Genomic DNA, 25,965 nt, shown 5'->3' with positions numbered 1-25,965 from the left:
CATTTTTCAGATCAGAATTAATCCAACTGCTTCTCCCACCATAGCCAATATAATAAAAAATGTCAAGTTCCAGTGACCACAAACTTGCTCACATTGCTCTCCTTCCAAGTGCTGGCATGGGTCATCTCACACCCTTCTTTAGGCTTGCTGCTTTACTTGCAGACAATAATGTCAAAATAACTTTCATCACGCCAAGTCCAACAGTCTCTTTGGCAGAGTCACAGACCTTGTCTCGCTTCTTCGATTCTTTTCCCGAAATAAGTCGAAAGCAGTTTCATCTCCTTCCTATTGACTATCATCCCTCCAACTCAGAAGACCCTTTCTATTACCACATGGAACGAATTTGTCAATCCTCTCACCTTCTTTCTCCCCTGATTTCTTCATTATATCCACCTCTTTCTGCTCTTATCACAGACATGAGCTTGGCCTCTCCTGCCATTTCAATCACTCAAGCTCTTAATCTTCCTAATTATGTTTTCTTCACATCATCTGCTAAAATGTCAACACTTTTTATGTCCTTCCATGCTACGATCGGTTCAAAAGCCACTGAGACAGATGAGATTGAAGCCATCAAAATTCCTGGACTAGAAGCTATACCCAGATCATGGATTCCCCCGCCGCTTTTACAGGACGCCAAGAATCTCCTCAAAACCTATATCTTGGAAAATGGCAAGAAAATGGCAGAATCAAGTGGGATTCTTGTCAATACATTTGAGGGTATTGAGCGGGAATCGCTCAGAAAGCTAAATGACGGAGAAGTAATAAAAGGGTTGCCCCCAGTTATTGCCATTGGACCACTTGCACCTTGTGAATTTGAAAAGATCCAACCATTAGCATGGCTTGATGAGCAACCGAATGGGTCGGTGGTCTATGTCAGCTTTGGTAGTAGGACTGCTATGTCAAGAGAGCAGCTCAGAGAGTTGGGTGAAGGGCTAGCAAGGAGTGGTCATAGGTTCCTGTGGCTGGTGAAAAATAAGAAAGTCGATCGAGAGGATGAAGAAGAATTGGATCAGATAATAGGAAGCGGGTTAATTGAAAGGTTGAAAGAGAAGGGGTTGGTGGTGAAGTACTGGCTAAACCAAGAAGACATACTGAGCCATCCAGCAGTTGGTGGGTTTCTGAGCCATTGTGGGTGGAATTCAGTAACAGAGGCTATCCGGAATGGAGTGCGCATATTAGCATGGCCCCAACATGGAGACCAGAAAATCAATGCTGATATTGTGGAGAAAATTGGATTAGGGACTTGGGAGAAGAGTTGGGGATGGGGTGAAGAGATGGTAGTGAATGGAACAGATATTGCAGAAAACATTAAGAAGATGATGGGTAATGAATCGCTGAGACTTCAGGCAAAGCAAATCAGAGAACAGGCTAGGACAGCTGTGGGAATCGATGGCAGTTCTAGGAAGGCGCTGTTAGAACTCATCGAGATATGGCAGAATTGAAGGTCGTGATGGCTGATGGCTCCGTAATCCTAGTTTTCAAGGTTTTGTATCTTGATTAATTGCTCTCTGAAATTGCTGGAGATGATGGCCAAATTGCCAATCTCAGGTCCCATTGGTCTCTTTGGTCAAATACCAACATAATTGAATAAGCATTTTCTAAGTATTCCCACCAATTATTGGAGTACTCTTAGACGTACACAATAATTTACTATTGCACTCGCTTATCTGTATATGACATCTCATCCTATCTATGAAAAAAAGCAAAGTTCATATGGTTAGTCTTGTCATTTTGTACCATTTGAAATAAGGAGATTTTGTATCCACAACCACAAGGTTGGATAGAGAATAGATGGGGTTGTGTCTTTGGAAATAAAATATAGACCTTGATGAGCTCAATTTATGTGAATAAACACCTTAAATTCAGAATTCAGAATATCTATTGAATAGGAAACAATTATTCTTTTTTATTACTTTTTCTGGAAATCGGAAAATAAATAATTAAAACGCTAGGAAAATCAAAATATACATTAACATTAAACTGGGTTATGAATAAACAAGTAGAATTTTCTTTTTCTTGCTAAGTTTGCAAGTAAAGCTAAGGAACTGGGATGGAATTGGCATATCAAGTCATATTACAATTAAGCCCCACACAGATTTGGAGCATATAATGATCTGTTGATTTTGATCGCACCATTAAGAAGCTCCCCTTTTGCCCCGGTTCTGCCCTAAAACCTAACCAGCATGAACCATCAATATGATATCACCATACTTTTTTTGGACCCATGAGCCCAAGGACCTCCTCCCAGAGCCCATGGGTGCCTACGTTTTGCAGCCTAATTACACTTGGGCTACAAGCTGCTACTGTCCAATAACCAGCCATTATTTCTTCTCTCAACTGCTCTTTCGCCCACAGACAGTACCCATCAAAGAACCTAAAATCCCCTATCCCAACCACATTTCTCTTCACCATTTCAGTTGCGCAGCCAGCATTTTCTTTAGTCCCGTAGTATAATCCCTTCATTACTTGTTCAAAAACCCCACTCTTCTCCACCATATGATTATCATAGCCTCTTTCAGGGCTCACTAGAAACAACCCGTCCTCCAATGGTCCACCAAAGAACAATCGCCTCTCAGAAAACATCCCAGCTGCATCTTGCACCGTTGATCTCATCTCCTTGATGGACATGAGGGATGGCCTATTGAGTATGATCCCATAGGGGCCTGGATTGCCTTCTGATAATAGAAGAATCACCGTCCTTTCGAAAATATGAACCCCGTCAAGCTTTTCTGTGGCTATCAGCAGGCATCCCTTTTCAGGTTCTTGGATGGCATGGGCCCATTTGTGTCCAATTGTGACTTGCAGAGGATGATCGGTATCCACTCCCACCGCAGTATCAAGATCCACCGTTGACGAGTGCGCAGTATTGAGCCTAAAAGCTTGCTCATTGGCAACCAATTTTGCTCTAAATGATCGCCAATCAGCTTCAAGGTGAGGTTGGCTGTCATCACCAGCCGGCGACGATGATGATGGTAAATGACAACCTATATTAAGCAAACAAAACAATCAACATCATGCAAGTTTCAAGAGGTGAAGAAAAAAGAAATGGCATTAACAACTTACATGAAATAGAAGATGAAACACCAACTTTTTTGTAATGAAACTGCGTAGAACTTCTCTTGGGGTTGAAGAATACTCTAGTTTTGAAGGAGGGAGCAAGCTCCACGGTTTTGGCAAAGGTGTTAGAGGAGAGAAAGCAACGAGTTTCCATGCTTTCTTTTACTAGTGCGAGAAAATGAATGAGAGCAGATGGATGGCAATGGCTGCTGACACCAATATATGCCTAATGTGAGGAAGAATATGCACCACAAGCGAATTGTTCGATCCAAGTTGGAAGTCTGAAAAGTATGGCCAGTGGATATGACTTACTCGTGTCATGATAGGAGAGAATGTTTATTTTGGGTTCTTTGTACTTGTTTGTAGCTTTTTGAATGATGTGTCGCTCTTGTAGCCAGTAATTCTAGAACAGTGACTTCGTAGTGCATGTTTGCGGATGCACTTTAAACTTTGTGGATGAAACTATTCTAAAAGTTGCAGACAATAAGTCTGCTTTATTCCATGTGGCATACTGTCATTGGCTACTCGAATTGGGCGGCTTTGGATGTATGTGGTTTTAGGATAAATTTTATTTTCTACATCCTACAGCATCATTTGGACAGAGTATTATAATGTAAAATTAATAATAAATAACACACCACAATAGGATGAAGAATTTTTTTTGTTTTTCTGAGTGATTTGTATTAGAAAAACTCAATAGGCAACAAAATTAATAACCAAACAAAGAGCAAAAACACAAAAAACCCACACAACATTACAAGTCCAAAGCTCATGACTAGACCACATCAAAACCCCCTCAAGGCACAACTAGAAACAACACAGAGGCATGCACCCTCGCCACATTGCACTGACCTCTAAACTAGAGGAGCAACGACAATCGACCCATGCCATCCTGAAGCGCTTGGTGGAAGAATCACTGGATAAGCAATCGCCTAGCACATCTAGCCAAACTCTAAACTCATTGATGCAAAAATCAAGCCCGAATAACTATTATTGACGCCACAAACTCAATAATTAAAGAATCAAAAGTTTCTAATATGACTATCGACGATAACTAGAGAGAAAATTGGTTTATAACGCTTTTAGTCTTTAAAATTGGTTTATAACGCTTTTAGTCTTTAACAGTCATAACAAGACACATGCTCCGGCCCCAAGTAAATTATGAACCTCTATCACCTTTAACAATAATCAATGATAATTAGGGCAACCATATGCAGAATCCTCGCCAACAAACATAGCAAAACCCTCAATAACAATTACAAACCATCAAGTCATAACAAAATTAAAAAAATACAAACATTAGACATCCTGCCAAAAGACAAAGGAGCCATTCGCTAATGAATCATCCTCTTTTTCAAAAAAGTAATTATTGTCAATACTTTTTTTTATTAATTAAGAGGCAATTTAATTAATTTTTCTGTATTTTATAGTATTTTTGAATTACAATTAGAAAAAACACAATTAAATATTTACTATTACATTATTTATAAGCTAATAATTTCGTTTTTAAATGAGTATCGAGAGAATAGAATATTGAGATTCTCACATTTATTCAGATATATTTACTATCCATTTAAAACTGTGAGTGCAGTTTTTGATCGTAATTAACGATGCCTCAATATTTTTTTTAATACCTGAATTAATGTATTTGATAAAATATTTGTTTCATTACCTATTGTCTCTCTATATATGTAGATAGTACAACCGAGAATAGACCATCACTTAATATTTTTGGATAAATTACTATAAAAGGTTGGACGGTTTACACAATTGCATAAAAAATTATATGTATATGGAAATTTCATAAATACGTTTCAATTCATTGATAAATTATGAGTGGATTTAATATAAATTAGACTTCATATAATATTTATATTTAAATCAATATAAAATTAATTAAATCTATATAATAAATATATATCTGAATATTTAATTTAATATCTTTTTTTATAAAATTAATTTTGTAATAAATCGTACTCTATCCTCATCCTCATTAAATTAATAATTATTAAATAAAATAAAGGTAGATTGTGAAAGATTAAATCAAACATTAAAATATCCAAACAAAATATATGGAAATACTTGTTGACATTAGATTTATTTGAATTTAAAATATAATAATTATAATTAAATTTATAAAAATAATAATAATAATAAAAAGATTTATATCTTAAAAAATTGAATAAAAATGGAAATTCATGCCTAAAAGTGAACCAACCATTCTCTTTTTCCTTTTAAGAAAAATAAATGCATCCAACCAAGCAAGCCACCAACTTGCTAACAATGAAATGGCTAAAACGCAGAATCGTCGAAGAGAGCTTTCTCTTGTCTGGCGGTCTTATCTATCCCATTTGCCACCTAAGCACAGCAGCCCACAGAAGCGCCGAGCTTTCTTTCTCACGCTTTTTACTCTTTCAGTGTCCAGAGAGCTCTCACTTTTCTTTCTCGACTGTAGCCTTTTTCTTGCATTTAAGCTCTTTATCGGACTCTGCAATGGAGGGAAAGCTATTGAAATTGAAAGCTTCCTCGCCGGTATCTCCGCACCCACACTTATCAAGGTTTCTGGGGACAAGTTGCAGCTTCATTTCCAAAACCAGGATGAACCCTTCTACATTAACGCCGCTAAGCTATGCAAGACGCATTCTATCTGTACGAATATTTGCGTCTTCCAGTGGGTATGAGAATAACCGCTCTTTTGCTTCAATTGTTTAATTTTTATGATTCACCTAGCAACTCTTAATGGCAATCATTTTTTTTTTCATATCCATGTTTTCATCTCTGTTTGAATGTTATTCATGTTTTCTGAGATGGGGTATTTCGTACTTTGGCAATTTGTTAAGGGTTTTGAAGTGTTAAGGTGTCATATGGTCTAATTTCGCATTATGATATGCCATTTTTCTATGTGCAATGATTTTTTTGTGGCTGTGTCTATGATATATAATTGATATGAAAAGGACGGTATTTGGAATTTCAATGGTCAACTATAATTTGTTTGCTTAAGGAATGATAATTCCTTTTTCCTTTTTTTCCCCTTGATTCAACGGACCCCCTCTCTGAAACATCCGAAACATGGTATTGTTCTTTTTTATTGGCATGATTGTGATACCCACGCGTGATTTCGTTTTATTTTTCACTTATTTTACGGGGGTAAAGCAGATTGGAATTTTGCCTATTATTGGACCCTCACAAACTTAGCTTCTATGCTGCTGAGTGGTATAGTGATCGTAATTGAGCCTCCTAATCAGGTCTGAAGTTCGACTCAAGGGTACATATATATTTGTTAGCTGAAGGTTTTCTTAAAAAAAGGTGGTGTTTATTTCATGGGAATGCATATATGTTATATTTGATCTTTACACTTAAGAATTGTCTTATATCATGCTCATAATATACTGTGGTGATTTGCTTTCCTGCAACAAGGTGGGATTTGGACTTAATGGTTCATGCTTTGAAATTTTGGAGAAAAGAAAATTTGCACATGCATAGAAAAGCATGCTTTATGGATAATTTGTGCGCATATAGTTTCACTTTAATAGGCATAAAGTGATCATTTACATAGTGTTTGGTTCAATTCTATTATATAGAATTATTTAGAATTCAATTGAATTCTAAATAGAATTCATTTGAAATGAATTCCATTGTTTGGTATGGTGCCACTTAAAATGCATTTAGTTCGAATTATGTCTAATCCGTGTTTTGTACCATTTCATTATCGAAATTCACTTGTTTTCATTTCCTAACTATCCTCAAGAGTAGAATGAAAATTTTAATTTTCTAATCTATCAAAAAATTTATATGTAATAAATTTATAAAATTAACAAATAAATATACCCATTTTATGGTGTCGGTTGTAACAGAGTATGGAAACTTTTTGGCAAGTTGACTCCTAATTGGTCGTAACATTCCTAGTTTTGAAAGTATTCTTTCTTTCTCTGTAGGTTGGAAAAGAAGAAAAGGGTTGATGAGAGTGAGAATTTGACCCTTGAATGTATTAGACATTCTTTGATTCGACAAGAGGATAGCATAATATATAGCCTTTTAGAGAGATCCCAGTACCGTTATAATGCAGATACCTATGATCCAAATGCTGTTGCCATGGATGGCTTCCGTGGCTCTTTAGTAGAGTACATGCTCAAAAAAACTGAAGGACTTCATGCCCAGGCATATGCTTGTTCTTCTTAAATTCCTAGAGAGAGAATGTATCATGTTGATGCTGTCTTGCTGATTTTCTTAAATTGTAACTGCTCTGTAGATTGGCAGGTACGAGAGCCCTGATGAACACCCTTTCTTCCTAGATTTGCCAGAGCCATTGTTGCCACCTCTGCAATACCCACAGGTACAAAATATGATGCAATAAAACATTGAATGTAGTTTTTGCTCAAGGTTGCAATTCTCTTAGTTCATGGACCAAGCTCCAATCTCCACTTAGCAATATCCTACATAGTGTGTGATATTTTGGTAAGTTCTTTCAATCTAGAAGGAGCTACAAGATTGACAGCATTGAGAAAACTATTACTCTAGCTGGCATATGACCAAGTTTTCAGCACGAATAACTCAGGGAGTACATTTCCTTAATTTGCGCCTAATTATATGAGCATATTAGAGGTAATTCTGCTTGTTTTTGCCTGTCATGAATTCCAATGAATGCAATGTAGTTACAGAATAGTATGACCATGATCAGATCAACCTTTTTAACAATAAGTCAATAGTTTTGCTGGTAGCATAAAATGCTCGAGTCTATAGATTTTAATAAAATTACTGTTCATTCATGAATGTGGTTTATCCATGGTTGTAAAAACCAAACCATATTGCCTGGTAGAATCTGTTTAACCAAGAACCAGTGACAGGTCCACTTCACAAAAAACAAAGGATTTGAAAATTGGAACTGGGTTTAAACTGTATAAATCATCTTACATAAAATAATAATAATATTTATGATAATAATGCTTGCTGGCATGGGACTTGAACTCTGGGTCTAAATGATGTATTTTTAAGGTCCTTATCATTTGAACTACAGTATGAACTTGACATAGTTTTATTTCTATATATATATATATATATAACATATTGAAGCTATTTCTTTATCAACTTAAATTATATTAAATTAATATAAAGTAGTTAGTAACTTTTAACATGTGACAATTGCAAAGAAAAAAGTGAAGGTGTATCCATTTCATCAATTTGTGATTTGAATAATTAATGGTGCTAATAATTTATCTTATTTGTGTTATAACTTCAAGTATTTAATTATTTTTATTTTCTAACGTTTTGTACCATAGAAAGGATATAAATTTTTCTATTTAATTTTCTACAAAATTTAAAATTGAAATTTATTTTTTATTAGTATAAAAAATTTTATTGTCATGAAGTTTTATTAAACATATTATTCATTATAAAATAATATTATTGAAAATTCCAAACTAAATATTTTTAAAAAAATTGTTACATGCAAAAATCTAGTATTTAAAAAAACTAATTATAATAATGCACTATTATTGTTTTTAAGAGATTGTTAATTTTATAATATATTAATATTTATTTAACAGTATACTGGTCAAACCCCAATTTGACCTTGGTATTGACCAGTTCAATGACCGGGCTGTGTTTTGAAAACCTTGGATTATCCAAAAGTTGCCCTTTTGATTTTGTTTCTTTTTTTTCAAACAGATATTACATCCCATTGCTGATTCAATTAATATAAATAAGAAAGTATGGGACGTGTACTTTAGAGATCTTCTTCCAAGATTGGTCAAGGATGGAGATGATGGCAATATTGGATCAACTGCTATCTGTGACACAATCTGCCTGAAGGTAATCCATTTTAAGTAAATGTGCCACTGTGTGACCAATATTGATTAGTTTGAACACCTTCAGTGGTATGTTCTGTGATAATCACAAACTTGGTGCAAATGTTCTGTCCTTATGATATATGAGATTTCAAGTTTGTAATCAAGTCCTTGATAGTCTCTTCTCATGCTTTCGGTTATTTGTGGCATATAATATCTGTTAAAGATCATGCATGGCGGTGAAACATGTTTTATCATAGCTTGCTGCTGCCGGGAGGCAAAAAATTCGTATGTTTTAATGTACATATGTACGTTTCTGTGTGTAAAAATTTATCCAATCCTTCTAATATTTCTGGCTATAAATGGTTTGGACCAGGCTGGGCCTAACAGAGAGTGCTGGTCCAAGCCTGACAATTTTATGCCTGATAAAAATGGATGTCTGGATAATTTCTGGTCCTTTCATGATCCCAATCAGAGATCTTTGTTAGTTTTTTTCTTGATCCCTATGATAATTGCTGATGAATATTGTGAAGTACCTATGCATATCTGTAAATATGATAATAAGATTGCTGGCCCAAGCCTGACAAAGTCGCATGCCAACAGGTCTACTTGCAAGTATTTACATCTGACATCTTTTTTCTTGTCTCTTGATCGCTGTGATAATTGCTGATGAATGTTGTGAAGCACATGGACATGGGTCCGAGGAATATGACAATGTCTTCATTGATCGGTTAAGAAATAGGTTCTTAGCCCTTCATTCCTCTCTCTTTTTTTTTTTTCCAAAAGAGAATATTTTCAAAGTATACAGTCAAAATTTTCTATTAGCAATGGATTTTTATTTTAATATTTTCTGTTTCAGTATAATGTCATTGCACCTTCTTTTCTCATGGAGGTTATCCTTATAATTGCAAATAGGCAATGTCATTTACATGGTGCAAATAATTAGCAGCTATGGTGGCAACTGAGACTCAGATGGCTCAGAATGCCAATGAATTCAGTTAGTTTTTGAGTTTTCTAAACTTTACCTCTCATGGATCAAAACAACTACTGCTTAGATCTTCCAATTTGGATCTCTCTGAGCATATTTATCATCGCCATCTTTCTTTTATGTCTTTTATAGTGGAGTTGGACGTTATTGTGATTCACAGATATGAAGTCTATGATGGAACTCCCAAAAAGAGACTGGGGGGAGGGGGGGGGAGAGGATGGAAAACAAGAATATAGTGTTGATCATGTCCTCATTTGGCTATTTGTTGAAATTGCAAGCCCCAATGTACCTGTTTTTACTGTCTTCTTCAAGTTCATGCTATATAATTTTCTGTGCAGAGGTGTTATTTTTTATATAAAGTGTTAACAATAAACTGCTATTGATGTAGAACCTAGGTCTTACCCAAAATATTTTAGTTCAACCAAAAACCAAATATGCCAACAAAGGTTAAATCTGCATTATAAAGATGTATAGTATAAATGACTAGCTCTACTCAAATATTAATAAAATTGTTATTTAATTCTCCCAGTCCTAGAATGTTTAAATAAGAACAAAAATTTGTCTAGTTCTTTCTCAGAATGGGCTTAGATACTATAACTCTGGTTTACCTGTGGGTTTACCGCATCAGCTACACTCTTGGCATTGCATCCATTAAAGAATTTGGATCTCCCAAAAGAACACCATAATTTGTTGGGTGTCTATTGGTGGTGTTTTCTTATTGGCGATTGATATAGCTTATTATGCACCTCATTTAAGTGCATACAGATTGTTGTTGTGCTCTGCATAGTACATTGCATATGATTGGAATTTGTTGTGCTTTTATGTAAATTCCATTGCCTGTTGAAGTATGGTATTGTAATGCTGCAATTTATTTAGTTGCTAAATTTGAAGCCCGTATGACTTGAGCAACTAGGTCTCTAAAGTATAGGCACAAGGCGTGAGGCGAAGGTGCTCGTGTCAATGAAGATATATCTAAGATACTGCATATGAGAAATATTTACAGAACATCATAGGAAGGATCTAAAATAATCATAACCGTAAGAGAGAGAGAGAGAACATTCTTTGGTTGGTAATGCCCTTTCTAACTCCCCTCTTTTTGCCTTTTTCAATTTTATATTTTTAGGCCAACTTTTTTGTGCCTCACCTCAAGGTTTTGGAAGTTAACAACATTAACTGAATCATTAAAACCATCTCCCCCCCTTCCCCCCTCTATCTATTCAAGTGGCATTCTTGCATCAGTTCATGGATCATTCAGTACTATCTTATAGCTGCAATTTGTATTGCTAAGTGCTTATGCATTGTTGTGATTTCAGGCTCTCTCAAAAAGAATCCATTATGGAAAATTTGTAGCCGAAGCCAAATTTCGGGCCAACCCAGATGAATATGAAGCTGCCATTAAAGCGCAGGTATACCCAACATCGGTCGGTACTGTTGTGAATAGTCCCATAATTTTGTCATTTGCCATAGTATGCTCGGCTTGATGGAATTTCTAAAATTTGCAGGACAGAGATGGATTGATGTATTTGCTGACGAACAAGAAAGTTGAAGATGCAGTAAAAAAGAGAGTGGAGATGAAAGCTATGACTTTCGGGCAAGAGGTGACAATATATTGTGAGGAAAATGGAAGTGTCCCGGTATGCAAAATAGAACCAAGCTTGGTTGCCGATTTATATAGGGACTGGATCATGCCATTGACAAAGGAAGTTCAGGTTATGTATTTGTTGAGAAGATTGGATTGAACTTTGCCATAGCTTTTTATGGTTATACATAGAATGTTCAAAGGATAGCAGCTGGATGATGCTGTGCTTGTCATTAGACAAATGAAAGATGATAGAAATCTAAAAATTATCAGATGAACTTTGCCATAGCTGTTTGTGATTATACCCAGAAATGTTCAAAGGATAGCCGCTGGATGATGTTATCCTTGTCATTAGACATGCGAAAGCTGATTGAGATGTAAAAATTATTAGAAACCAACTCTGATGAAGAAAATAAGGTGCATTGTGAGAAGCTTCAACTATTAAGTGTTCATGTATGTTATTTTTTTATAACATATAAAATATTAATTTAAAGAATGGCTTTACTATCAATGATTGTTGGAATGACTGGTTTAGCACTCAGATAGTGTTGAAATGACTGGTTTAGCACTCATGAGGTTGAGAGTTCGAGAGTTCGATTCTTGTACCTAGAGTAAATAGTCATTAATAGTTGTTGAGAAAATTTTAATTTTTAGATTTTTAGTGAATCGATTCGTAGAATATAATCTCTAATAATAATAATAGTAATGAAAAGAATGGCTCCACTGTGAATGAACCTAATATACTTTTATGCCTATAACAGCTAAGGAATATGCTATCTAGTTTTTCTATTTATAGGGAGTTTGACTTCCTCTCTTCTTATTCTCTTTATATTTCCCTTATTCATTTTTATCATCTCAATTGTAATGTTGGAGGATCTCACTGGATTATTTACCCTCGGATTTCTGACCATTTATGTCCTATTTTGCAGGTCCTCAGAAGATTATATCGTGGCTCTCTATTGAGAAGCTACATACAAAGGCTTCATCCTTTTTTACCGAGGGAAATCTTGAAAATATTGCAAACCTTTAAATTCTCAAATTCTGATTAAAAACCAAAATCGGCTTAGTCCAATTAATAATTTTGAATTAAATTCAATTATACTATTTCTTGACTGCTCGAGTGTAACTGTAATCCCATTTAAAATAATAATTAAGAAACATAAATTTGATATTTAAGAAAAAATACTTTCAATTAATTATAACTTGTGTAATTAAGACTAATTATAATCAATTTATGGAAATTGTCAAAGAATAATTACAATCTAGCTAAGTAAATTTATCAATAACTAGAGAAATAATTTTTTTTTGAATCATAATTTAAAATAACAAAAATAGATTAATACAATATCATGTAGGAACTGAGAGAATAGAAAACCCTTTGGCACTCAACTAAAGAATAATATAGTGATTGTTTAAGGTAAATTCATATAAGAAATGCGTTGTACACATGTTATTTGTTATTTGAGGGAGTTTAATTCAAAAAAATACAACTTTTTCTTTTTATTTAGATATCTCTGATCAAACTGTCAATCACAACTTCTAATAAAGCAACAGATTTGTTTTAAAAAAAAAAAAACTTTATATAAATAGACCAACCTATGAGAGGCCAAATGCATAGCCTGCAGAGAGAGAGAGAGAGAGAGAAGGGCAAGAGATGGATAGAGTGAGGAAAAGGATGTGGGTTTGGCTGGCCTGTGGCAATGGCAGTGGTGTTATTGGTGGTGGTGGTCCCAGAAGTGTACGCAAATAGATGGACTGTAGGAGGTAACATGGGCAGGGGTCCTAATGTAAACTACACTACCTGGGCTAAGGACATGCATTTCTACAATGGGGATTGGCCCTGTAACTTCTCCTCTTCCATAATGTATAGGACCTTGACATATTCAGTTCCCTTACAAATATTCAGTTTTAACACTTTAACATAGCTGAATTTATAGGACCTTGCAATGTCATTTTTGTTTGTAACGGCTCAAACTTAGAGCTCATTTCGGAATCTTCCCAGTTGTTGTGCATGATAGGCACCGAACGAATGTGCTAGAGGTGAACAAGACAGATTAGGAGTCATGCAACTCTGGTCATCCTCTTCACAGCTGGACTACGGGAGCCGGAGGAGCTGTGGTTCCATTGAATGTAACTCGAAACTACTATTTCATCAGTGGTAAAAGGTTCTGTTTTGGTGGAATGAAGATAGCTGTTCTTGTTGAAAACCCACCTTCCACTCCCACAGCTGCCCCCTTGAATGAGGAGATTGACTCTCCAAGTTCTCACTGTTCAATGCGTGGACCAATATATTTTCAACAAGTGAGAACTTGTTTAGAAAAACCAAATATTTAGAAAAAAAAAATAAATTTATTTATGAACTTGTTTAACAAAATATGAAAAATAAAAGGTGAAATATATCAAAAAAAAACAAAAGGGAAAGAAAGGAATTACCTCAAAAAAAAAAATTGGAAAAGATAATTTATTCTCGTGATACCATAAATGGTTTTTTTTTTTCTTTTGTCGAATACCATAAATGTTAAAAGTCCAAATAAAATGCAGCAACAGACTGGAATAATAAGGAAAGGAAGGGGACAAAAAGTGTAAGAAAACCACAGTAGTCAGTATTACAAGACACAGGGTGAGGTTTAAAAGCGAAATTAGCGACAGCTTGTCCCAATCTCAGGCCTCGACTCCTCTGGTTCTCCCTCTATTTGTCCCTTCTAACGCTCTTAGACTCCATGGTTAACCAACGTGGTTGCTTACTTTAACCACCCAACATTTTCAAATTAACTAATCCTTATATAGATCAAGATAGAACCTAGAATAGAAGTGGCTAAAGGAGGAACCTTTTCTCGATAAGCTAACAGCGATCTATATTCTATTTAAATCAACCAACCCAATAGCTGCCACAAGCATAAAGTCTTGAAGCGTGAGAGAGAGGGGTAAGAGATGGAGGGAGTGAGAAGAGGATGTGGGTTTGGCTCTCCGGTCATGACTCTGGTGGCAATGGTGGTGATGCTACTGGTGGTGGTGGTACCGGAAGTGTCTGCAACTAGATGGACTGTAGGAGCTAATATGGGCTGGTCTCCTAATGTGAACTACACTATTTGGGCTAAGGACAAGCATTTCTACAATGGGGATTGGCTCTGTAAGTTTTCCATTTTTACTCCTCTTCTCTTCCATAATGTAACTAGCTTCAGATCTGTGCTTGTTATCTAGCTTTTGCTACTATCTGCTAATTTGATTTTAGCTCATTTGCGCTGCTCTCGGACCTAATTGGAATGGATCTGCAAATGGGTTGTGTTTGCGGTGAGCTGAAAAGCCAGAAAATCATGAACTTCCTGTTGGCCTTTGTTTCTTAGATTAAGTTGCTAGTTTGAATTTCCTCACAGGCTAGAATAAAGCTAAGTAGAGAAGATGTCTATGGTTGCTAAATGAGAAGTGCAGAAGCATGCATCTTAGAATAAAGCATGGATTTTCTTGCGTTTATTGATTGCTTTGCTTAACCAACTCAGATCTAAAATTATGCCTTTTGCTTCTACAGCTTGTGTGCTTTATTGAACTCTCTTGAATTTTCTGTTCTCGTTACTTAACAAAAGTGCTTACTTTTACTGTTTGAGCCATTTATTAGTTACTTTTTGGTGATTCTGTTCAATGCCTTTTCTTTGAAATCAAAAGGGTTGGATTGGGTTTAGGATCCAAGTTTAACCCAATGAATTGTCAAATTGCCTAATTTCCTCACTTCACCATTTTGAAATTCAGTCTTTTAGATGAATGGTATAGCTTCTACTACAATTTGCAGATCCTTAGGCCCCAACCTATACTCACTTCACCAAACTTAAGAACCTGCAAAACTCCACTTAGCTTAACAATTTTGTTTGTAAATGCTAAAGAATTTCTTGAAATTTAAAGCTCATCTGTGTACTTTTCCCAGTTTTTGTGTATGACAGGAACCAGATGAATGTGCTAGAGGTTAACAAGACAGATTACGAGTCATGTAACTCTGATCATCCTCTTCACAACTGGACCAGGGGAGCCGGAAGAGATGTGGTTCCACTGAACGTAACTCGCAACTACTACTTCATAAGTGGTAAAGGGTTCTGTTTTGGTGGAATGAAGGTAGCTGTTCATGTTGAAAACCTACCTCCCCCTCCCACAGCTGCCCCCTTGAATGAGAAGAGTGCCTCGCCTTCGCCAAGTTTCTATCTGAGAGGCCAGTATATTCTCCCAGCTGTTCTTGCAATTGGTGCTTTGTGGGATGCATTTGTCCTCATGTGGTAGTTAGCATTTTTCTTTTTCAAATGGCTTTCTTATGAGGATCCTTACAATCTTTGGCATTTCCTCAACCAATTTGTGAAGGGAAATTGAGTTGTCTTCCACATTTATTTTTCCTTTTTTCTTGGGGTGTTGTTTTTCTTTATGGTAGTTTGACCTGAAACAGTGTCGTCTTGATTAAGGCAGTGTATGGTATTAATTTAATCTGCATCCTTAGAAATTTTGGTAAAATCAAAAACTAAGGATTGCTTGCATTTTTATTTATCAGAGAACTCAATACTTAAATTGTGCCAATTGCTTCTCAATGTCTTGGACAGTGCATGAGAATCGTCTGCCACGTGGCAGGTCAAGATCACCAGATTTTATGTAAGGAATTAGCCGCTGATTTCGGAATTAAAAATGGATGCTCTCATTACTTCTTTTGCTGTAGGAATCATTCAAAGAGAGGTCAATGAATTTGGTTAGATAGCAATTACGCATGTGCAGCTTCTGTTGGAAAGTCGCTATCGAATGCCTTTTTTTGTTCAAACTGCAAAAAAATTGCATTTTCAAGGCTACTATAAAGTAGCAAAATTACAAAAGAGATTTGTAAATTACACAGTTCGTACAAAATCCAGCCTGGAGGAAGTAAATTCAAATATTACAGTTTAATTGATATTCAAATATCGTAAAATATGTCGAAAGGAGATCTGTTACAAATGGGAACAGACCTATAAAATAGATGTCACCTATAAAATAGATGTCACTAATGCTTGAATTTCTAGAGATACTGGACTATAGAATATAAAATATGAGAGTCTGTATCACATACGAGGGATGATAGCTCTAGAGACACAATCAATTTAATACTATCTAACATCGTTCGAGTTTTACTTGTTAGGACCGATACCATGAATAGCATGTTCAGCCTGATCAGTGATAATAACATCTATAACTCTGCAGGAGAAAACTGATTCTTCCACGAGACATCACAGCGTAATAAAACACAATCTAGAGAACGAGTGATCAAATTCGTGTATGTAGCTGACATATGAGAAGAACGCGAGGAAGGGTTAGCAAAAATCCCACTAAGCTGTAATTATGAGAAATCAAACAAGATACAAAATACAACGTGCATAGGATCAGGAGGAACTTTATGGAAAATACAATGGTTATACTCTTTCTAAATATACCAAAGTGTAAATATGGAAAGAGTTGAAAGCTTCAAATCTTTAGGATCCAGCCAATAGGCTCTGCCAAACCCAAGAATTATTCCACTTATATCCAACCTCTCCTATAGATACATAAAGAAAATATAAGGCTTTTAACACTATTGCCCGTACAGTCGTCGGATGATGAACCAGTCGCCAGTATTGCTTTGCCAAGCAAGCCAGATTGAAACTCCCAAATTCTTTAAATCCCAAACCCCTGCAGAATTTTGATTCACAGGAACGATTCCAACTAATTTATTTAAGTTTCAAAGAGGTTGCATCACCACCCAATCAAAACCTAGAGAGCAAACTATTAAGCTTGGCAGAAAACTGCTTGGAATATAAAAAAAAGGACATCGAGTAATTAGGTATAGTAATTAACACCGATTGACTCATTGTAGCCTGACCAGCGTCTGATAATAATTTTTGCTTCCACGACTGCGTTTTAGCCCTAAGGTGATCTTCCACATTAGCCAAGGATTTCTAACGCGAGCGTCCCAGGAGCATAATATTTATCAGAGGGATATATCTCATTCATAGAAAATATAGCAAGAATCTCTCCCCTCAACTGTAGTGGTGTCCGCTTATTGAATAAAATATGCGATTTATGATAATTAATTGACGAACCAAAAGCTGCAGTATAAGATTGCAACAAATCAAGCATAAAAGTAGTTTCTGCCCGCGAAGCCTGGGTAAATAACAAAGTATCATAAGCAAACAAGATATTAGTGAGCGTTGGAGTAGTGTGAGCTAACTTGATACCGTACAAAAATTGCCTATTGCTAGCCGAAGACAACAACTAAGAAAGAGTCTGAGACACAAATAGAAAGAGATAAGGAGATAAAGGATCCCGAATACCGCAAGATGGTCAAAAAGGAGGAGAGTGTACACCATTAATTAGGATAGAAAAACTAACAGTAGAGATATATTGCATGATCATATGTACCTAATGTACAAAGAAGCCCATCTGTAGAAGAACTAATCGCAGAAAATTCCAACTCACTTGGTCATAGGCCTTATACATATCAAGCTTGACAGTTATTGAGTGTGTTCGACGTCTAGATGTCTTCAAAAAATGAAAAACTTCATGAGTAATAACTAAATTATCTTGAATAGCCCCACGAGAAACAAAAACATTTTGATCTTTCTGGAATAAGTGAGTGCATCCATGGTTTCATTCTATTAGTGAGATAACCTTGTAGATAAAATTGTACAAACTGATAGGCTTAAACTTATGAATACTGAGAGGATGGCGACACTTCGGAATAAGAACTATATTAGCTCCATTAAATTCGCGAAGAAAGAACCCCATTTCATAAAAGCTATGCACAACATGACAAAGGGACGATCCCACAATATGCCAATGATGCTTATAGAACAGAACAGAGAAGTCGTCTATACCAGGTGTCTTATTACCTCCTAACTGAAAGACAGCCTTGCGGATCTCCTCATATATGATAGGGGCTATTAAGAAATCATCGATAACTGGAATGACCAAGAAAGGAACAAGCTGCAAGACCTCATCACATCCTGGCAAGGAATGAGCAGTATATAGGTAACAAAAGAAATTTCTAATATAAGAACGAAGAGTAACCTCCTGTTTTATTCAAGCACTAGAGGATGTTTGAAAACGATTTAAAAAATATTTGGAGACATCAACACAATTATATTGATGGTGGTTGATTGCAGAAATATGAAAAAAATGGATATTACGATCACCTTCTTATAAAATATGTAAATCAATAAAAATAATTAATATACTTAATTTTAAAAAAATTATAATAATTTATTTAAATTATCTTTTAAATGAATTTATTTTTTCACATATTAGTTTTAAATTACTTAAAAATAATAAGGATATATATGAAAATAAAAATTAATATTAAAATTAAATTATTGACGTTGATTTTAAAAGTTATTTAAAATTATAACTAATTGAAAATTTTAGGATAATAGATTTAAAAATTTTATATTAAAATATACAAACACATAAAGGATGAGTTTTTATTATTCAATTAGCATGTATTGACACACCGGTACTCCAAGGCCCATGCCAGAATCATCCCTTCTCGAACCCTCAGGAGCACGTACAAGCCCACCACAACCAGCATTCCCCACACTGGTTAATAGGCGCCCACATTACCCTTAGACTGCTCCAAAAGGAAGCCTTATACCAAATATATGATTATAATTCAATCGATATATACAATAATTTAATAATAATATAACATATGAAATAAAATAATAATAAAATAATAATAAAATAAAAAATAAAAATGATTTTTTAATATTATAATTATACATAATCCTATTTCAATGAGTATGAATTTTATATAACAAATAATTTAGATGTAAAATTGTGTTAAAATATAAATAAAAAATTTCAATTATTTTATTAAAGAAAACCCATAAAAATTGTAAAATGTAACGTGCAAGGAGTATTATTTTAGCTGGCTTTTGTTATTTTCTGAGAAGCCAAACAGAACCAACCCTGCAAACAGAGACGTTACACACTGTTAGCTACTTTCTTTTGTGTAACTGCTTTGAACTATTCCTCAACCGATTTCATCGATTCAGGCACACAGAAACTCAATTGGATTTTGCCATATCACCCATTTTAACCAATTAAAGCAATAATTTTTTCTACCATTTATTGCCGTTCCTCCACATACAATTTCATAATTGATTTTTTTTTCTTCCTTATTTACATTGCAGAAATCTAATTTCAATACCCATAATATATTTACATTTTCAGAAACAAGGTTTATTTTTAAAAATTGTATAACAGATGGATTAGTGTTAATTGAGATTGCTTTGCACATACACCCATGGGTCAAAAGCAGCACAAGAAAGCCAAGCACGCAGCCAGTCTGCCAGTATATGTTACTGCCAAAGTGCACAACTAGAGCATCTGAACGCCAGCTCCACTTACCAAAAATGATGCCTTCTCATTTTTACAACTGTTAAAAGGCAAATACACCCACCACAAATATATAGCTAGAACCTCATTTGATTTCTACAGCATACATTTATATTCAGATTTGAGAGAGATTGAAAGAGAAAGAGGAGAATGGGGGATTTAGCGAGAAAGGGAATTGTAGGATTAATGATAATAGTAGTAGTGATGATTGGCATGGACGGTGCAGAATGCAAGCTGCACAAGGTGGGCGCAAGAGGCTGGATCCCTAACTATAACTACACTGAATGGTTGAATCAACGGGATGAGCATTTCTATGTGGGTGATTGGCTCTGTATGTCTCTCTCTCTCTCTCTTGCCTGGTTGAGTTGTTCTTTTTTTTGTCATCGTATAAAATTAATTGTGCAATTTTTCCTTCCAAATTGTTGATTATATGTTGCTGTTTGTTAGATTAGGTTTTCAGAAAATCTTTGTTTTCTGTAATTGAAATTGGAATTATCGTTTATTTGATTTAAAATTTTAACTAATTTATTATCTAGACTTTTGAAAATTTATTCAACCAAACTACTCTTTTCCATTCTCTTTTATCTATTACTTTTTATTCCTTTATTAACTAACATTTTATTTTTTGTGTTCCTCAAAATGTGGGTGATGATGAAGACTTTGTGTTCGACAAGCATTACTTCAATGTGCTGGAGGTTAACAAAACAAGCTACGATAGCTGCAATGATCAAGGCTTCATAAATAACATTACCCGCGGTGGGCGAGATGTGGTTCAACTCACCGAGCCAAGGCCATATTACTTCCTTAGCAGCGGAGGCTATTGCTGGGGTGGAATGAAAGTTGCCATCTATGTCGAACAAATTCCACCCACCCCAGCTCCGTCTCCGACTCCGGCCAAAAGTGGCAGCTCTTTGTCCTCAACTACAACTACCCTGATGAAGACGATTCTCTCCACTGCTTTTTATGTTGCTTTAGTCTGGTCCAGTTTCTTCAATTAATCTTTTTTTTTTTTTTTTCTTTCACTTTTTCTTTTGGTTTTGGCCTTCTTTTTGAAAGAGGTTTTATTTATCGTTTAAAGACAAATAGTTTCTTCCCCTTGTAGGTAGTTATTGTGATAGTTTTCTTTTTAGAATTAATAGTTTGTGATGTTGGGATTGTGTGTGATTGTTATAATTAGACTAAATATTAAACAAAGATAAATTATCTATTTAAGAAGAAATAATGTTTTTTATTTAAATTATTCTTGAAATTTTTTTTAAATTGTAAAATTGAAGAATAGAATTTAAAATTTCTCATTATTTTTAAAATTTATTAGTTAATTAATTTAAATTTATATATGATATATCCACTAAAAAAATAAAACACTCTTTTTAAATTTTAAAAATACACTATTATCTATTTACTATATTTTCATTTTGGAAATGGAACGCAGCATTCTTACGTAAACCTATTTGGTCAAAACATTCAATACTTTCCTTATGTATATATATATAAATCTATACTTTACTTCATTCCTAAATATGATTTTTAGTCCAATTCAAACATTATATTATCATAATCCAAACCTAATTAAAATTTAGGAATATGAAACATTCAAGTTGAATTTGACAACATTGATTATTAAAATTTAATAATTATCAATTATGAAACAATATCATTTATCTTTCTCAATCTAGACTCTAGAAAGCAAAGAAAGTTTGGACTATGAATATTACTATTTTTCTATTTTGATATATTGAATTAATAATATTTAGAAATTTAAATTTTGCTGCTGAGTTTTACCAGTAGTAATAATTTGGAACTTAATTTTGAAATACGAGGATTAGTAAAATTTTCAAATATTTTACAGTTTTTAATTGATATTTTAAAATATTTGTAAATTTAATTTTAAAAAGAAAATCTCGCGATGATATAAGATGCCTTAAGCCTCTAATACTCGCAGCTCTATCCTTCCATGGCTTCTATTTGCCACTCGCTCTCATTTCCTTCACTGTCCAAACCAACGTCGTTTCTCACGCCGAAATCCCTAACACAAGTCCATTTTCCTCGTTCCATTTCCACAGCTCGGCCCTGCAAAACCCGGCCCACTGACTCACCTTCCTCCGCCACCACGGCAGGTGTCCAAGATGACCCCAAAACGAACTCTCTGCCCATGTCCGTCGATAATCTTCACCGCTTCTTCGACCTCAATATAGGCAAATGGCACGGCTCTTTCCACGTATGTTAGTTTCACTAGCTTCAAAACTTCCATACCGAAATTTGTATGCTGTTATTCATTTTGCTTTTTCAATCCCATTGCATGTATTTTGTATTTTGTATTTTGCAGCAATTTGATGCCAGTGGGAAATTGATGCAAAAAGTGAGCACGAGGCTTTCCGTTAGCAGTTATGGAGAAGATGAACTCATTAGTCTCATTCAAACGTAAGTGTTTCGTTGTGTATTAGAGTATAATGTGAAAGTAGAATAGGGTAACTAATGAAAGGGTATTTTAAGGGAAGCAAACGGGTATGGGAAATCAAGCATCGCGGCCTTCTATGATTGGCTTGTTGCACCAAATCTCAGTGGGTTAATTGAATAATTTCTTTTTTCCGCAAGGAAAGTTTAATCACGATGAGAAACATGTTAGTTTGTTGAGCATGCCTCTTTATCTTTGCAGTACATTTTATAATGTGAGAGCTTCAAAGAACAGTATGTATGTTATTGCTTAGACACCATTGCTGGAGCTAATACACAGTTGCTATGTTCTTCCTGGAGTCATTTCTATCTTCTCTTCAATTCTATATTCTCAGCATTTTTTACTGAAGAAATTTAACACCCATGTGGCTCAACCCAATTCCTTATATTTATTGACTTTGGTCAAATGAAATCAATCAAAATCAAGAAGATTAACTGTATTCAGCAGTTACTTGCATGAAGGGATGCAAAACCCTTAGCCAAAAGATGCCACACATAGACAATACCGTGCATATGTATGTTTAGCTGTCAAATAGGTACGTCTTGAAGTGTTGGTTATGAAGACGAAATTACTAAAGAAAGAAAGAAAGAAAGAAAGAAAAGCTGTTTTGTCTTGTGAAAATGTTGTAACAGAGTGTTTACAAACCAGTGGCACAAAAAGTACAAAGACAAAGAGTTTTGGCTTTGAGATTTGGAGTTTTGGTTCTTGGTTACATTTAGTTTGCGGAGCATTATTATTGTGCAATTTAAGGCACACATCTAGCTATGAACCTTTGACATAGTTTATGATTTCGTTTAATTATATTAACAGGCAAGTGATGCAAATTAGTGGTTATATATATATACATATATACATATTCTTCGTTTAAAGTACATGTCTCGTGTTGTTACACTCTTTATGCTTCTAATTCTATTGTACTTTGTAGGCTATATATAAAACAACCACCAACAAGCACTTCAATCTCTGGATATGATGAGGAGCCAGAATGGGCAGAATATAAAATAAAGGAAACCAACATGTTCACTGTGGATAAATATCAACAGGTGAGATGTCTAACACTTCCAAGTCATTGCAGTTTTCCCTTATATATATTTATCAAGTAAGGAAACAATTTATATATTAGATTCTGTGTTTCCTATTGAATTATCCATAATGATTAGTCTACAGATTGTCTTTTTCCCCGATGAGAGGGCTTTTGCCCTAAGGTACCAAACAGCTGGCATGTTAGAAACTGTGTTAAGGCAAGGAGTTCTCGGGGAAGATGACACTGGAGAAGAATCACCTAGGTGAATGCTTCAATCCTTGACAGGCTTTCCAATTGTGTAAAAGATGGTAACTTAGTTTTTCCGGTCATGAGCAGAGCTAATTCAACATTTATCAGACCAAGCGAATTAAAATTGGTGGGGAATGGCATAGAAAATTTTGGTCCCATGCATTGTTCTATTATAGCAATTGAGGTGGGATGAACCTTTGGAAATGGGCTACTAACATCTAGAGGTGTCACAAGGGCAGGTGGCCTGCATGATTGCGTCACTCGCTATGGTAGCAGGCTCTGGTCTGCTGGGAAATTTGTGCACACTGGATTCTGGAGGTGACTTTGACCTACAAAATAAAGAAGAACGATATAATTCTGCTAGACTTGATTCTGCCATTGACTTCTATTTGATCCAGAGAAATTAGATGCTGTTGCTGACATTAACACCACATAGCTCTTTTTTCATATACATGTATGTTATCCAGAGCTTCCAACCTATTGCCCTAGTGAATAAACTAGCTGGCAATTTATGTCTAATTCTAGTAGTCATTTCAGCTTTGCTCACTAAGGGGAGGGTTGAATTGAATAGCGTTTATTATTTTCCAAATAATTATTCTCATCCTCGTGTGGTAGTTATGCGGACTCAGCTTGGTCTGGACAATCTTGTGTAACTAGGTCCTCTAGTTATTTATGAACTCTATGACCTAGATCTTATACAAATAATACTTAATATATAGTTGAGCTTTCTCTTATTTCCTGATGCAATGTAATTCACAAAATACATTTAACTATTTGTATTTCCATGTGATTAGTTGTTTATTGCATTTTTTAACTATGTAGGAATCTTAAGCTTCCTTCTCGGCTGCCTTCTATTGTATGTGAGAACTGCCTATATTCACAAGAGAAAGATAGGCGAGCAAGAGCTTTTCATATCATGGATCCAAAAGGCGTTTTAGAAATGCTCCTTATCTTCCTTGAGGACAGAGGAGATGGGGTCCTATCTCATCCTTCACTTGACAGTATCACTGTGAGTCCTTTACTGGTTATAAATGATTTACACATGCTGAGTTTATTTTATTTTATTTTATTTTTGATAACTGAATAATTTGAAGTTGCAGTAATCAAATTTCTATATATATATGGTATGGTCACTTGGTTACTTGTATCGATTGCAGCGTGATGCAAATAGGATCCTACCATTTCTTGGTCGATGGAAAGGCCATTCTATAACCAAACGCAGTGGTGTTTATGGATCAACAATTGCTGAAGCTGATACAGTAGCTCTGCTTGAAATGGATGATATGGGTCAGCTGATCCAGGTAGTGTTTCTCAATTGTCTCATTGAGAAGGAAGTTGAGAATGAAAGGGATTGGAACTGGATAGTTTTAGAGGATATCTGTATAATAATGTGATTGATTCTGTCGAAACCTTAGCAAGAATCTGATGTAAATTTGTAAATATTGTACTAGCTACAGGTGATGAAACATATTTTTATTAGCTAAAAAATCGTATCCATGATGCACATATAAAGTGGTTTATTTTGGAGTTACATGCTTTATATATTAGTTGTGACTAATTTATGAGTGGAATTTTAATCTCTTTCTTATGAACAAAACTTGTCAGGATATTACTTCAACATCTGATCAACGTGATGTTACAACTAATGTGCACTGGACGGGTAACATAGCCGACAACTTGATTACCTTTGATGGAGGATATCAGATAACATTATTACCTGGAGGCATGTACATGGGATGTCCTACTGACATTGCAAAAAGTGTTGCAGAATCCAAGTCATTCCATCTAGAGTTTTGTTGGCTTGAGGCTCCTGGCAAGAGACAAAGACTGGTTAGAACTTACGATGTAGAAGGCTTGGCTGTCTCATCAACTTATTTTTCTGAAACTAAACTGTGAGTTCCCTCTTTCTGCTTCATTGTGAAAGCACTTTTTAGGTTTAATTAGAAGTTCATGTTTCTGTGCCAAATTGGTGTTTAAAATTACTTGCAGCAGCGTAGCTGCATGGTCATTTCATGATTTTCTTTAAATACAGAATAGAGCAAAGAAAAACCAGAGATCATGATCTATACTGATCAGGTTCATGCTGTGCTGATGGAACCAATATCTTGTTGAATGAATTTATTTCTTTAATCAACAGTTCACAGCCTTAACATTTGACATGTAAAAAAGAAGTAATTATGAATAATCAAAATCACATGATATTGCATTGAAATTGAACCCTTTTAATTAATTGGATATACAAAGGAAATGCTGTCAAATGTGACATTTGCATGGACGTAATTGTAGAATATAATTCAGTTTTGATGGTGGACGTAATCTCAAATTTCTGTTTCAGCCATTTGGTAAGAGGGGCATATGAATATGACGTAATCCTAGTCGTCACTCCATATTTATTTAAAATTCTCAATTGAAGCCGCCATATGGCTAACCACCGGTGATTTTAATGTTGATGTTGTCATTGGA

General features: G+C 35.0%; 6 protein-coding genes across 7 annotated transcripts; 5 read left to right on the top strand and 1 right to left on the bottom strand.

The window, feature by feature from the left end:
- The first annotated feature begins 59 nt into the window (after positions 1–59).
- Positions 60–1,868, top strand: LOC110609574 (UDP-glycosyltransferase 708G1). The gene has a single exon (XM_021749248.2). The coding sequence runs from the start codon at positions 60–62 to the stop codon at positions 1,440–1,442; it is 1,383 nt and encodes a 460-aa protein (XP_021604940.1). The 3' UTR covers positions 1,443–1,868.
- Positions 1,869–1,940: 72 nt separating this feature from the next.
- LOC110609575 (UPF0301 protein CHU_1773) lies at positions 1,941–3,266 on the bottom strand. The gene is made up of 2 exons (XM_021749249.2): positions 3,064–3,266; positions 1,941–2,984 (listed from the first exon to the last, which is right to left on the bottom strand). Exons 1-2 carry the CDS (start codon positions 3,209–3,211, stop codon positions 2,203–2,205), a joined length of 930 nt encoding a protein of 309 aa, XP_021604941.2. The 5' UTR covers positions 3,212–3,266; the 3' UTR covers positions 1,941–2,202.
- Positions 3,267–5,422: 2,156 nt separating this feature from the next.
- Positions 5,423–11,848, top strand: LOC110609576 (chorismate mutase 1, chloroplastic). The gene is made up of 6 exons (XM_043953979.1): positions 5,423–5,732; positions 6,993–7,215; positions 7,307–7,390; positions 8,722–8,865; positions 11,142–11,234; positions 11,331–11,848. Exons 1-6 carry the CDS (start codon positions 5,551–5,553, stop codon positions 11,565–11,567), a joined length of 963 nt encoding a protein of 320 aa, XP_043809914.1. The 5' UTR covers positions 5,423–5,550; the 3' UTR covers positions 11,568–11,848.
- A 2,096-nt stretch (positions 11,849–13,944) lies between these two features.
- On the top strand, positions 13,945–15,969 carry LOC110608622 (lamin-like protein). Its single transcript, XM_021747890.2, has 2 exons — positions 13,945–14,537; positions 15,324–15,969. The coding sequence occupies exons 1-2, from the start codon at positions 14,339–14,341 to the stop codon at positions 15,668–15,670; spliced, it is 546 nt and encodes a 181-aa protein (XP_021603582.1). The 5' UTR covers positions 13,945–14,338; the 3' UTR covers positions 15,671–15,969.
- A 3,744-nt stretch (positions 15,970–19,713) lies between these two features.
- On the top strand, positions 19,714–20,931 carry LOC110610148 (lamin-like protein). Its single transcript, XM_021750021.2, has 2 exons — positions 19,714–20,105; positions 20,432–20,931. Exons 1-2 carry the CDS (start codon positions 19,925–19,927, stop codon positions 20,770–20,772), a joined length of 522 nt encoding a protein of 173 aa, XP_021605713.1. The 5' UTR covers positions 19,714–19,924; the 3' UTR covers positions 20,773–20,931.
- A 760-nt stretch (positions 20,932–21,691) lies between these two features.
- LOC110602850 lies at positions 21,692–25,638 on the top strand. Of its 2 annotated transcripts, XM_021740435.2 has the most exons (7): positions 21,692–21,992; positions 22,101–22,195; positions 23,155–23,272; positions 23,397–23,515; positions 24,325–24,511; positions 24,660–24,803; positions 25,108–25,638. In XM_021740435.2, exons 1-7 carry the CDS (start codon positions 21,729–21,731, stop codon positions 25,396–25,398), a joined length of 1,218 nt encoding a protein of 405 aa, XP_021596127.2. In that variant the 5' UTR covers positions 21,692–21,728; the 3' UTR covers positions 25,399–25,638. The 2 variants fall into 2 exon arrangements, with proteins under 2 accessions (XP_021596127.2, XP_043809913.1); XM_043953978.1 differs by lacking the exon at positions 24,660–24,803.
- The last annotated feature ends 327 nt before the right edge of the window (positions 25,639–25,965 follow it).

Source organism: Manihot esculenta, chromosome 2 (assembly GCF_001659605.2).
Source record: "Manihot esculenta cultivar AM560-2 chromosome 2, M.esculenta_v8, whole genome shotgun sequence".
NCBI classification, from domain to species: domain Eukaryota; kingdom Viridiplantae; phylum Streptophyta; class Magnoliopsida; order Malpighiales; family Euphorbiaceae; genus Manihot; species Manihot esculenta.
The sequence above is the reverse complement of the archived record's forward strand: the minus strand, read 5'-3'. Positions and strand labels throughout refer to the sequence as shown.

Bases quoted from the DNA above. Each gene is read 5' to 3' on its own strand.
- LOC110609574 (XM_021749248.2), top strand. From the start codon at position 60: ATGTCAAGTTCCAGTGACCACAAACTTGCTCACATTGCTCTCCTTCCA.
- LOC110609575 (XM_021749249.2), bottom strand. From the start codon at position 3,211: ATGGAAACTCGTTGCTTTCTCTCCTCTAACACCTTTGCCAAAACCGTG. The intron at 2,985-3,063 runs GTAAGTTGTTAA...TGCTTAATATAG, and splicing joins TGTTTCATCTTCTATTTCAT to GTTGTCATTTACCATCATCA.
- LOC110609576 (XM_043953979.1), top strand. From the start codon at position 5,551: ATGGAGGGAAAGCTATTGAAATTGAAAGCTTCCTCGCCGGTATCTCCG. The intron at 5,733-6,992 runs GTATGAGAATAA...CTTTCTCTGTAG, and splicing joins ATATTTGCGTCTTCCAGTGG to GTTGGAAAAGAAGAAAAGGG. The intron at 7,391-8,721 runs GTACAAAATATG...TTTTTCAAACAG, and splicing joins CACCTCTGCAATACCCACAG to ATATTACATCCCATTGCTGA.
- LOC110608622 (XM_021747890.2), top strand. From the start codon at position 14,339: ATGGAGGGAGTGAGAAGAGGATGTGGGTTTGGCTCTCCGGTCATGACT. The intron at 14,538-15,323 runs GTAAGTTTTCCA...TACTTTTCCCAG, and splicing joins CTACAATGGGGATTGGCTCT to TTTTTGTGTATGACAGGAAC.
- LOC110610148 (XM_021750021.2), top strand. From the start codon at position 19,925: ATGGGGGATTTAGCGAGAAAGGGAATTGTAGGATTAATGATAATAGTA. The intron at 20,106-20,431 runs GTATGTCTCTCT...GTGATGATGAAG, and splicing joins CTATGTGGGTGATTGGCTCT to ACTTTGTGTTCGACAAGCAT.
- LOC110602850 (XM_021740435.2), top strand. From the start codon at position 21,729: ATGGCTTCTATTTGCCACTCGCTCTCATTTCCTTCACTGTCCAAACCA. The intron at 21,993-22,100 runs GTATGTTAGTTT...TGTATTTTGCAG, and splicing joins AATGGCACGGCTCTTTCCAC to CAATTTGATGCCAGTGGGAA. The intron at 23,516-24,324 runs GTGAATGCTTCA...TTAACTATGTAG, and splicing joins ACTGGAGAAGAATCACCTAG to GAATCTTAAGCTTCCTTCTC.